At 38.4% G+C, this 13,266-nt stretch overlaps 1 protein-coding gene across 1 annotated transcript in view; it reads left to right on the forward strand.

Moving 5' to 3' along the window:
• The window catches only part of STPG2 (sperm tail PG-rich repeat containing 2), a 622,600-nt gene extending 610,374 nt beyond the window's left edge, over positions 1-12,226 (forward strand). Inside the window, exon 17 of the mRNA XM_060417505.1 lies at positions 12,077-12,226. Within this exon, the coding sequence (XP_060273488.1) occupies positions 12,077-12,226 (150 nt within the window). The remainder of the gene's footprint in view (positions 1-12,076) is intronic.
• The last annotated feature ends 1,040 nt before the right edge of the window (positions 12,227-13,266 follow it).

Below are 13,266 nucleotides of genomic sequence, written 5' to 3' on the forward strand. Positions count from 1 at the left end.
GACTGGATACTATTAAACTGTATTTCCCCAGTTTCTCAGTGCAGGAGTCTCAGGAGATACAGCTCCGATTACTGGGTCAGGAAGATCGTCTGTAGAAAAGAATGGCAACCCACTCCAGTAATCTTGCCTGGAAAATCCCATGAACAGAGGAGCCTGGTGGTTTACAGTCCATGGGGTTGAAGAGTCAAACACAACAAAAAACAAATGGGACCTAATTAAACTTAAAAGGCTTTGCACAGCAAAAGAAACCATTAACAGAACAAAAAGACAACCTATAGACTGGGAAAAAATATTTGCAAATGATGCAACTGACAAGGGATTAATCTTGTATCTTTGTATCTTTAAAATATACAAATGGCTCCTACAGCTCAATATAAAAAACAAAGAAAGAAAACAACCTAATCAAAAAATGGCATAATATCTAAAAAGACATTTCTCTAAGAAGACATACAGATGGCCAAAAGGCACATGAAAAGATTCTCAGTATCACTATGTATTAGAGAAATGCAAATCAAAATTATAATGAGTTATCATCTCATGGATCAGAACAGTTAACATCAAAAAGTCTACAAATAATAAGTGATTGAGAGGGTGTGGAGGAAAAGGAACTGTTGATGGGAATGTATATTGGTGTATCCAGTATGGACAACAGCATGGGGTTTCCTTATGAAAATAAAAATATAACTTCCATATGATGCTGAAATCCAACTCTTGGGCATACATTTAGAAAAAAATATCCATAATTTGAAAAGATACATGCACTCAATGTTCTTTGCAGCACTGTTTACAATAACTAAGCCATTGAAGCTATCTAAGTGTCCATTGACAGATGAATGGATAATGAAGATACCCCTTATATGCTGAATCTTAAAAAATGATACAAAGGAACTTACAAAACAGAAAGAGACTCACAGTTAGCAAAGAGGAGGGTGGGAGGAATTAATTAGAAATTAAAATATGCATTTTGCTCTATATAAATAGATAACCAACAAGGACTGTACTGTATATCACAGGATACTATACTTGATATCTTATTATATAATGGAAGTGAATGTTAAAAATGAATATATATATATATATACATAATAACAGATTCACTCTGTCTTACAGCTGAAACTGATACAACATTGTAAAATCAATTATATTTCAATGAAAATTAAAAAATAAAAATGCAAAATTTTAAAAACATCTACTGACTCCAGTATTTTACCCTCAATGACACTGCACTACTTTGATCATCTCTAGATTGAGAATGACAAAATTTCAACTTCCTAAAGTGAATATTTTTACTTGGAAATCAGTCAGGATAGGGGACAGGAAGCCTGAATCATCCCTCTAAATCTCCTTCAATCCTTTCTCATCACTATTATATCCGCCTGTATTTCCTTGAAACTTCCAGCATAAAAATGTTCTATCCCTGTTTTTCCTTAACATATAGAGTTTTTCCTAATCATATATTGTTTTGGCCATTTCCATGGGAATTTGAATAGGAGGAACACTCGGTGCCAACTGTAGAGAAAAACAAACCAACAAAAATACATCAGATGGAAAGTAATTTATATTTTATTTAATTTATATATGTATACATATCTAGATTTATCTCATAATCATCCCCAAGTGCTATAACAGAAGCTCACTCATTTTTTCTAATACTAACAACTCCAAATACGGATTTTATTCTCTTTCTAAATTTTGTTGCACATTTTACTATCAGTTATGCCCCCTTATTCTCACCAATAGATTCAAATATTCCCTGTTAAACAAAAAATAAAAGCAGAAGTTATAAGCCAGTGTTTCCAGACTCTATGTGTCTCTGGTTCATTTTTTTCTATCTTTGACAATAAGTTCTTGGAAAAAGTTTCTCATTACTGCTGTACTTTCTTCTCCTGTTTCCCCCGTAACCGTTCTGGCTTATATTCACTTTAATTTACCACAGCTACACTAATTAGTGCACTTCTTCTCTGTCAAGTGAAGAACGTTTTATTATTAGACTTCTCAGCAGTGCTGAAATCTGGGTACGGGCTCTTCTCTTGGCTTTGCTGCCACACTACTGCTATCCCTCCTACCGCTCGACCTGCTCCATTATTGTATCTTCCACAACTTCTTTCCCCATATATGGCCCTCAATTTGCTTCCATAAATTTGACCTTGGGTTCTTCTCTTGTCCTGTTATTTCTCCACAGTCTATTCACAGACAATCTGCATTATTTTCATCCTTAACCCATTCTTCTCCTCTGAGCCTCAGACTATACGTTCTTCCCTGGTTCTAGAAGATAATTTTGAACCTGAAAACTTCTTCCTGAGGTATTCTCATTTACAGAATAAATAAAAATAAATAATTCCCATTTAAATCAGTGATACATGATTCTTTCGGTAATTAGATAAATGTACATATGCTACTCAATGTTTTCATAATAAAACCATTAATGAAAAATATAGTAATGAATGATCTTTCTAGAAAACAACCAGAAAATCTCTCACCTTCTTTTTAATAAAGTTCAGTGGTCTCTAATCACTTTTATCATAAAGACTCCTTAGCTTGGCCTGTTCATCCTCAAAGCAACATCTCTTGTAATGTGTTTCTTTATTCCACTCCTAGCCCACTAATCTTATTTTAGTTACTAGAACATGTTTCAGAGTCTTTGTGTCTCTCAGCCTGGAGTACATCCTTCCATCCCCCATCACAATTGCCTAGCTGAGTTCTCTCCTTTCTTCAGATTTCAGTTCAATCAACATTTCTTTGATGAAGCCTCTGATTGCCCTTCCTTGGTCAAATCTTCCTATTTGTCATTCTGTACCTCGTAAGAGTTCTTATCACTCTTTGATTTTACATTTATTTTATCATTATCTGATTTGGTAGTGGATTTCACAAGGCCTGATATTTTGTCTTATTTCTTGAAAATTTTATCCTTACACCCTAGTGTAGTGCCTGGTATGTTGTAAGCACTTCATATCCACTTGTGGAATAAATAAGAGGAAGTGGGAATAAATAGTATTTACCCAGTTTTCCTTCTTTAAATCATAAAAATTTTGGATTGTGACTATACTTTTGGAAGGAATTCTATAAACATTCAGGTCAGTTCAGTTGCTCAGTCGTATCCGACTCTTTGCGACCCCATGAATCGCACCACGCCAGGCCTCCCTGTCCATCACCAACTCCCGGAGTTCACACTCACGTCCATTGAGTCAGTGATGCCATCCAGCCATCTCATCCTCTATCGTCCCCTTCTCCTCCAGCCCCCAGCATCAGAGTCTTTTCCAATGAGTCAACTCTTCGCATGAGGTGGCCAAAGTACTGGAGTTTCAGCTTTAGCATCATTCCTTCCAAAGTACTCCCAGGACTGATCTCCTTTAGAATGGATGGGTTGGATCTCCTTGAAGTCCAAGGGACTCTCAAGAGTCTTCTCCAACACCACAGTTCAAAAGCATCAATTCTTCGGTGCTCAGCTTTCTTCACAGTCCAACTCTCACATCCATACATGACCACTGGAAAAACCATAGCCTTGACTAGAGGGACCTTTGTTGGCAAAGTAATGTCTCTGCTTTTCAATATGCTATCTAGGTTGCTCAAAGCTTTTCTTCCAAGGAGTAAGCGTCTTTTAATTTCATGGCTGCAGTCACCATATGCAGTGATTTTGGAGCCCCTCCCCACTGCCCCCCGGCCGACCAAAAAATAAAGTCTGACACTGTTTCCCTATCTATTTCCCATGAACTGATGGGACCAGATGCCATGATCTTCGTTTTCTGAATGTTGAGCTTTAAGCCAACTTTTTCACTCTCCTCTTTCACTTTCATCAAGAGGCTTTTTAGTTCCTCTTCACTTTCTGCCATAAGGGTGGTGTCATCTGCATATCTGAGGTGACTGATATTTCTCCTGCCAATCTTCATTCCAGCTTCTGTTTGTTCCAGCCCAGTGTTTCTCATGATGTACTCTGCATAGAAGTTAAATAAGCAGGGTGACAACATACAGCCTTGACAGTCTCCTTTTCCTATTTGGAACCAGTCTGTTGTTCCATGTCCAGTTCTAACTGTTGCTTCCTGACCTGCATACAGATTTCTCAAGAGGCAGGTCAGGTGGCCTGGTATTCCCATCTCTTCAGAACTTTCCACAGTTCATTGTGATCCACACAGTCAAAGGCTTTGGCATAGTCAATAAAGCAGAAATAAATGTTTTTCTGGAACTCTCTTGCTTTTTCCATGATCCAGCAGATGTTGGCAATTTGATCTCTGGTTCTTCTGCCTTTTCTAAAACCAGCTTGAACATCAGGGAGTTCATGATTCACGTATTGCTGAAGTCTGGCTTGGAGAATTTTGAGCATTACTTTACTAGCGTGTGAGATGAGTGCAATTGTGCAGTAGTTTGAGCATTCTTTGGCATTGTCTTTCTTTGGGATTGGAATGAAAACTGACATTTTCCAGTCCTGTGGCCACTGCTGAGTTTTCCAAATTTGCTGGCACATTGAGTGCAGCACTTTCACAGCATCATCTTTCAGGATTTGAAATAGCTCAACTGGAATTCCATCACCTCCACTAGCTTTATTCATTGTGATGCTTTCTAAGGCCCGCTTGACTTCACATTCCAGTATGTCTGGCTCTAGGTGAGTGATTACACCACCGTGATTATCTTGGTTGTGAAGATCTTTTTTGTATAGTTCTTCTGTGTATTCTTGCCACCTCTTCTTAATATTTTCTGCTTCTGTTATTACCAACTCCCAAAGCCTGCTCAAACTCATGTCCATCAAGTTGGTGGTGCCATACAACCATCTCATCCTTCATTGTCCCCTTCTCCTCAAGCCTTTAGTCTTTCCCAGCACCAAGTTCTTTTCTAGTGAGTCAGGTCTTCACATCAGGTGGCCAAAGTATCAGAGTTTCAGCTTCAGCATCATTTCTTCCAATCAATATTCAGGGCTGATTTCCTTTAGGATTGACTGGTTGGATCTCCTTGCTGTCCAAGGGACCCTCAAGAGTCTTCTCCAACACTATAGTTGAAAAGAATCAATTCTTTGGCACAAACATTGGTTCACTGTTATTTCCATTTTGTAAATAAGTTCATTTATATCATTTTTTTTAGATTCCACTTATAAGTAATATATGATATTTGTCTTTTTCTGTCTGACTTATTTCACTTAGTATGATAATCTCGATCCATGTTGCTAAAAATGCAAATTTCATTCCTTTTTATAGCTGAGTAGTATTTCATTATATGCATAGTCCACATCTTCTGTATCTATTCCTGTGTGGATGGACACTTTGGTTGCTTCTATATTTTGACTATTGTAAACAGTATTGCTATGAACATAGCAGTACATGCATCTTTGGAAATTAGTGTTCATTTTCTTCAGATATATATACTCAGGAGGGGAATTGCCAGACCACCTGACCTGCCTCTTGAGAAACCTATATGCAGGTCAGGAAGCAACAGTTAGAACTGGACATGGAACAACAGACTGGTTCCAAATAGGAAAAGGAGTCCGTCAAGGTTGTATATTGTCACCCTGCTTATTTAACTTCTATGCAGAGTACATCATGAGAAACACTGGGCTGGAACAAACAGAAGCTGGAATGAAGATTGCCAGGAGAAATATCAATCACCTCAGATATGCAGATGACACCACCCTTATGGCAGAAAGTGAAGGGGAACTAAAATTCCTCTTGATGAAAGTGAAAGAGGAGAGCGAAAAAGTTGGCTTAAAGCTCAACATTCAGAAAATGAAGATCATGGCCTCTGGTCTCATCACTTCATGGGAAATAGATAGGGAAACAGTGGAAACAGTGTCAGACTTTATTTTTTGGTCGGCGGGGGTAGGGCTCCAAAATCACTGCAGATGGTGACTGCAGCCATGAAATTAAAAGATGCTTACTCCTTGGAAGACAAGCTATGACCAACCTAGATAGCATATTGAAAAGCAGAGACATTACTTTGCCAACAAAGGTCCCTCTAGTCAAGGCTATGGTTTTTCCAGTGGTCATGTATGGATGTGAGAGTTGGACTGTGAAGAAAGCTGAGCACCGAAGAATTGATGCTTTTGAACTGTGGTGTTGGAGAAGACTCTTGAGAGTCCCTTGGACTGCAAGGAGATCCAACCCATCCATTCTGAAGGAGATCAGTCCTGGGTGTACTTTGGAAGGAATGATGCTAAAGCTGAAACTCCAGTACTTTGGCCACCTCATGTGAAGAGTTGACTCATTGGAAAAGACTCTGATGCTGGGAGGGATTGGGGACAGGAGGAGAAAGGGACGACAGAGGATGAGATGGCTGGATGGCATCACAGACTCGATGGACGTGAGTTTGAGTGAACTCTGGAAGATGGTGATGGACAGGGAGGTCTGGCATGCTGCTATTCATGGGGTAGCAAAGAGTTGGACACGACTGAGCGACTGAACTGAACTGAACTGACAGTAGTTGTAATTTTATTGTTTTGAACCTCTCTACCATTCTTCTTAGTGGCTATTCTGATTTACATTTCCACCGATGCTTTCTAGGGTTCCCTTTTCCTCACATTCTGGCCAGATTTTTGTATTTGTAGACTTTTAAATGATAGCCATTCTTACAGGCATGACATGATATCTTGTTGTTTTGATTTACATTTCTCTGATGATTAATAATATTGAGCACCTTTTCATGTTTCTGTTAGCTATCTGTGTGTCTTCTATGAAGAAATGTCTGTTCAGGTCTTCTGTCCAGTTATTGATTTTTTTTTATACTGAGTTATGTGAGCTGTCTGTATATTTTGAATATTAATTGCTTGTTGGTTGCATCATTTTCAAATATTTTCTCCCATTTCATAGGTTGTATTTTCATTTTGTTCATAGTTTCTTTTGTTTTGCAGTAGCTTTTAAGTTTCATTTGGTCCCACTTGTTCACTTTTGCTTTTGTTTCCTTTGCCTTAAGAAACAAATCCAAAAAATATATTGTCATGACTTATGTCAGAATGTCCTGCCTATGTTTTCTTCTAGGAGTTTTCTAGCATCTCATCTTACATTCAGGTCTTTAATCTATTTTGAGGGTTTTTGTGTGTGTGTGTGTGTGTGTGTGTGTAGTCTTAGAGAGTGTTTTAATTTCATTCTTTTACATGTAGCTGTCCTGTTTTCCCAGTACCACATATTGAAGAGACTGACTTTTCTTCATTATATATTCTTACTTCCTTTGTCATAGATTGACCATAAGTTCATAGGTTTATTTCTGAGCTCTCTGTTCTCTTTAACTGATTGAAGCATCTCTTTTTGTGCCAGTATCATACTGTTTTGATTACTATAGCTCTGTAGTATAGCCAGAAGTCAGAGAACATGATAAATGCGGCTTTTTTTTTTTTCCTTCCAAGATAACTTTGGTTATTCAGGGTTTTTTGTGGTTCAGAACAAATTTTAGGATTATTCTTTCCAGTCTGTGAAAAATGTCAGAGTATTTTGATAGCGATTGCATTAAATATGTAAATTGCTTTCAGTAGTATAGACATTTTAACAATAGTGCCCTGTGCTTAGTTGCTCAGTCGTGTCCAACTCATTCTGACCCCAAGAACAGTAGCCCATCAGGCTCCTCTGTCTGTGGGATTTCCCAGGAAGAATACTAGAATGGATTGCCATTTCCTCCTCCAGGGGATCTTCCAGACCCAGAGATTGAACCTGCATCTCCTATGTCTCCTTCATTGCAAAAGGATTCTTTACCTGCTGAGCCATCAGAGATTATTATTCCAATCCATTTACACAGGATATCTGTCTGTCTCTTTATATCAGATATTTATTTTTAGTAACTTGATGCAAATGTTCACTTTTTGGGAGAATACTATATAAGTAATAATACTTGATACATAGTGGTATTGATGTGCTTTAAACATTTTAATTAATTTAGTCCTCAAAACAATATTGTAAAATAGGTATTATTTTATCATCTTCATCTACCAAATGTCAAAACCAAAGAGTAAGTTAAGTTGCTTGAAAGTGAAAGTGTTAGTCGCTCAGTCATGTCTGACTCCTTATGACCCCATGGAGTATGGCCTACCAGGCTCCTCTGTCCATGGAATTCTCCAGGCAAGAATATTGGAGTGGGTTGCCTTTCCCTTCTCTGGGGAATCTTCCCAACCCAGGGATTGAACCTGGGTTTCCTGCAGTGCAGGCACATTCTTTATCATCTGAGCCACCAGGGAAGTCCATAAGTTGCTTAAGGACAAAAATAAAGCAGATATCAAGCATGGATTGATAGTCCATGCTCTTAACTGCTGAGTCATACTGCTTCTCAAGAACAAAGACAGACGCTTTAACCTCCTAGCCACCAGGGAAGCCCAAAGACTAGTTTAATACTTTAATTCAAATTAATATAACCATAAAGGTTGTATAAAGTATATAACATTTTCTCTATTTGGAAAATGAGGAAATCAAGGTTAAAAAAGGGGAAATAACCTTCCAAATGCCACAGATATTATAAGTGTACAAGTCCAAATTTTCACTGAGATCTGTTAAATACCCTTTCTTTATGAAACCATTTCTAAACCTGTAATTATCTTCCTATCTATCACATCTAGACTGTGAGAAATGCAGTATTCTCAAAAATTATTTACTTATTAATTACTCATCCCAATGCCCCAGTGTTCCTGGAAGGGTCATTTAAAAAAAAAAAAAAAAAGGATATGTGTTGATAAGGTTATGGTAGAACTGGTACCAGTCACATGAAAGTGAAAGTGTTAGTCACTCAGTTGTATCCAACTTTTTGCAGCCCCATAAACTGTAGCTCACCAGGCTACAGTGAATTCTCCAAGTAATAATACTAGAGTGGGTTGCCATTTCCTTCTCCAGGGGGTCCTCTCCCAACCCAGGGATCAAACCTGGGTCTCCCACATTGCAGACAGATTCTTTACTGTCTGAGCCAGCAGGGAAGCCCTGCCAGTCCCATCTGAGGTACTAAGTACATATCAATTGAATGAAATTCCATAATTTTGTTTATCAGTCATCTCCTTTTAGCAAGAGATTCGGTGGACATTCCTCACAGTAGTTGAAAACTAGACACTAGGGGGTTTATTGGATTTTCAGTTTTTGAGTTGTTTCAAATTTTTGTCTTTTTCAATGTTTTCATTGGAATGTAAATGCTGAATATAAGTAAATGAACTTTTGTTAATGGATGATTTGTTACTGAAAGATAGTTTTGGGCAGATGATAAGGATTTACTCAATATTTGATGAAAGGATAAGGTTGAGAGAAGATGCCGGGGTCCAGCCCCAGTGGATCCAGGGTAATTCGAAGGTGGGGATGGAATTGGCATCCTAGGAAAAATCTTATTACAGATATAGAGAGAGATTAGAAAATTAGCAGAGAAAAAGAGGCTGAATAACTTGGTTTACGTGGAATACCAATCACCACCTACGTAGGCCACAGGCGTCTTTCCATTTTCCTGAAGGAGAGGAGGCACTGCCTCCCTGGTCGATCTTAGAAACCCAGGCAAAATTAGCAGGCTTGGTGAGTACCCACGTACCAGATGGGAATTCAGCCAGAAAAATGGGGAGCAAGAAAGAAACGATGTGGGGGAATCAGTCTTTCCAGAAACTGATCCCATTTCTTTATTTTTTAGGTTTGCTTATATACTTTTTGTTATACATAGGGATGAATACAGAGTCACATGGGGGTCACCAGTCCTGACCTTTATCAAAATCAGGTGCTTCACATAAATGTATTAAAAAAAGGTCTTAGGGGTTTTACATCATCTTATGGCCATGAGGCCTGCTGACATTTTATGATCCTTTCTTTCTGATAACCCAAAAACTTATTTTTTCCAAGGGTGTTTTTTCTTAAACCAGGCGCCACCCTATGAAGGTACCAGATAAAGTTGCATTCCTATAGGGTGAGGGGGTAGTGGGTTACAACTAGGAAAGGAATTTATTTAACCTAAGGTTAACATGATTAATATTAAAGGTTAATACTTATTTCTCCTATATGCTAGTTATATTCATTATAAGGGCAGGGAATATGGAGATTTAGCAGCCAACATCAGCGCAACAAATGAAAACCTTTCACCAATGTTCTCCTTAAGATCTATTTAGTCTTAAGATGGTGATAAAGTTACATTTTTATGTAGGAAGGACACAGTGACTTATAACAAAGTACAGTGATCTATAACAAAGAGAAAATTCATTAACTCAAAAGGTCTAGTATTGCTAACATCAAAAACTACTATATTTCCTTTTCCATATTCCAAATACATTAATATATTCCCAGGTGCCTAAGGATATGGAGGCCTGGCGGCAATCATTGACTCAACAATGAGAAAAGAATTAAGATTTTCAAAATACTCCAAACTCTCTGTGCTGTTTATGGTTGAGAGGTAGTAAACAATCATGTGCGTTGTGGCAGGAGTATGGATAATCCTGTCACACAAGCTAGTCTGCCAGCAGAGAGGTTTGACCTGAGACACCCTTGTCACACCAGGGCAGGGAATTAGCAGCAATTATTGGCACAACAAATGAAAAACCCTTCACCAATATAATTCCTAACCAACCCACTATACTAATAATTTCTAACTTCCCAAAAGAATCTGCCTTTAGTAAGTCTAAAACATCTCGTGCCTCTTACGATTGGGAGGCTGTAAACAATCACATGTGGCTGGACGAACCTGTACAGACAGGCTAGATAACCTTCAGAGGAGTTCGTAAGTTGAAACACGCTTGTCACGCCCAGGAATTTTTATTGACTTGGAGCTGTAAGTTAACTCCTTCTCTGAGAGAGGTAATGGGGGTCAGCCCCCCGTAAAGTCAGAGGTATAAGTGAGAGCATGAAACAGTTAAGTAGGTAGACTCTGGTTTTGGGGGTAGAGGCTTGGGAAGAGGGGGTTTCCTGGGGCTCGATCCCACCTTTGTGTATGCCGAAGCCTCCTTCCTCATGACCTTTGCCATGGGTGGAGTTCCTTACGCTGGCTCCCAGCAAGAAGACATCTGAGAAACCAACACCTACTTTCATTGGAAGCAAAACCTGTTTTCAGAATAAAATTATGTGATATTTGTTGTTGTTGTTCCATTGCTCAGTCATATCCAACTCTTTGTGACCCCATGGACTGCAGCACACCAGGCTTCCCTGTCCTTGACCATCTCCCAGAGCTTGCTCAAACTCATGTTCATTGAGTCCATGATGCCATCTCATCCTCTGTTGTCCCCTTCTCCTCCTGCCCTCAATCTTTCCCAACATCAGTGTCTTTTCCAATGAGTTGGGTTTTTACATCAGGTGGCCAAAGTATTGGAGCTTCAGATTCAGCATCAGTCCTTCCAATGAATATTCAGGATTGATTTCCTTTAGAATTGACTGGTTTGATCCCCTTGCAGTTCGAGGGACTCTCAGGAGTCTTCTCCAACATAACAGTTTGAAAGCATCAACTCTTTGGCACTCAGCCTTCTTTATGGCCCAACTCTCACATCCATACATGACCACTGGAAAAACCACAGCTGTGACTAGACAGACCTTTGTTGGCAAAGTAATGTCTCTTCTTTTTAATACACTGTCTGGGTTTGTCATAGCTTTTCTTTCAATGAGCAAGTGTCTTTTCATTTCATGGGTGCAGTCCCTATCCACAGTGATTTTGGAGCCCAAGAAAATTAAGTCTGTCAGTTTCCATTGTTTCCCCATCTATATGCCATGAAATGATGGGACCGGATGACATGATCTTAGTTTTTTGAAAGTTGTGTTTTAAGCCAGCTTTATGTGATATTAATATATGCAAAAATCTATGTATTTCTTATTTAAAAATGTTTAAGATTTCATCCAAGATTTTGGTCTCCCTCTAATATGTATGATTTTTGGTAAAACTATTAAACATACTTTAGTCTACCTCATGACTAGTAACTTTTTTACACTTTAACATACATTTACAGATATTAACCCTAAAAACTTAAATTGTATTCCAAAATTATTATATCCCCAAATTCCTTTTTAGTTTAAGATATTAATAAATAATGTAGGTATGTTACAAAAGTTATTTCCATTAATGAATACATTGTTCATTTTTGTAAAATAATAATTTTTTCAAATTATGAATAGTGTAATTATTGTGTTTATGAATAATATAATTAATACATGTTATTCTTTTGTTTGACTACTCATAGCTCAGTCCATTTTTAAGACATTCTGTTCTGAAAAGAACATTTAATGTCACTCTACCAAATCCTTCCCCGATTAAGACAGAAGATGCTGCACTTATAATACAAAAAAACAAACAAAAATGTCTGGGAAGCCAAGGGTCTTCTGAATGGTAAGTATGCTTGCTTGTCCTCACTGAATCATATGGCTGGTACATTTTTACAATCCATAATTTAACTGTCATACAGACTCTCTGGGTGAGACTTTTTGTTATCTTCAAAGCAATATATTTACATCCTGTTTCTAAAGATTGGTTATATTCATGGGCCCAAGGAGTAATTTGGCTTCCCCTGTAGCTCAGATGGTAAAGAGTCCACCTGCCATGCAGGAGACCTGGGTTCAATCCCTGGGTCAGGAAGATCCCCTAGAGGAAGGCATGGCAGTCCACTCCAGTATACTTGCCTGGAGAATCCCATGGACAGAGCAGACTGGTGGGCTACAGTCTATGGGGTCTCATAGAGTCAGACACAACTGAGCTACTAACACACATACACACACACACACACACACACACACACAGTAATTAAGAGATTATAGTTGAGGACAGTCTACCTGCTTGTAGAAATAAGTGCTAATCTTATCAAGAAGAGCTATTATATTTTCAGTTTTATAAAGCATGCTTCTCATTTACCTTTGATGCCACAACTGAAGTTTGCTTAATGAGGTGAAGGTGACCAGCTTTATTTTAATTAACATCTTTTTTAATACAAAGTAATCTAAAAATTAAGGTCATGCTTAAGTAAGTTATTGTGAAATTACATCTCTTGACATTTATGTTTTGTTGACCAAGTTGTACAATCAAGCAAGTTTGCATTTAGACAAATCAGTTCAGCTCAGTTGCTCAGTCCTGTCTGACTCTGCAACCACATGGACTGCAGCATGACAGGCTTCCCTGTCCATCACCAACTCCTGGAGCTTACTCAAACTCACATCCATCGAGTTGGTGATGCCATCCAACTGTCTCATCCCCTGTCATCCCCTTCTCCTCCTGCCTTCAATCTTTTCCAGCATCAGGGTCTTTTCTATTGAGTCAGTTCTTCGCATCAGGTGGCCAAAGTAATGGGTTTTCAGCTATATAATAATGACTGTGACAGTGTTTTTGACTTTGATTTGGGGGGAGGAGCTGGGTGTGAACAATTTGATATTATTGTATTCC

This window comes from Ovis aries, chromosome 6 (assembly GCF_016772045.2).
Source record: "Ovis aries strain OAR_USU_Benz2616 breed Rambouillet chromosome 6, ARS-UI_Ramb_v3.0, whole genome shotgun sequence".
In the NCBI taxonomy this organism is placed as follows: Eukaryota; Metazoa; Chordata; class Mammalia; order Artiodactyla; family Bovidae; genus Ovis; species Ovis aries.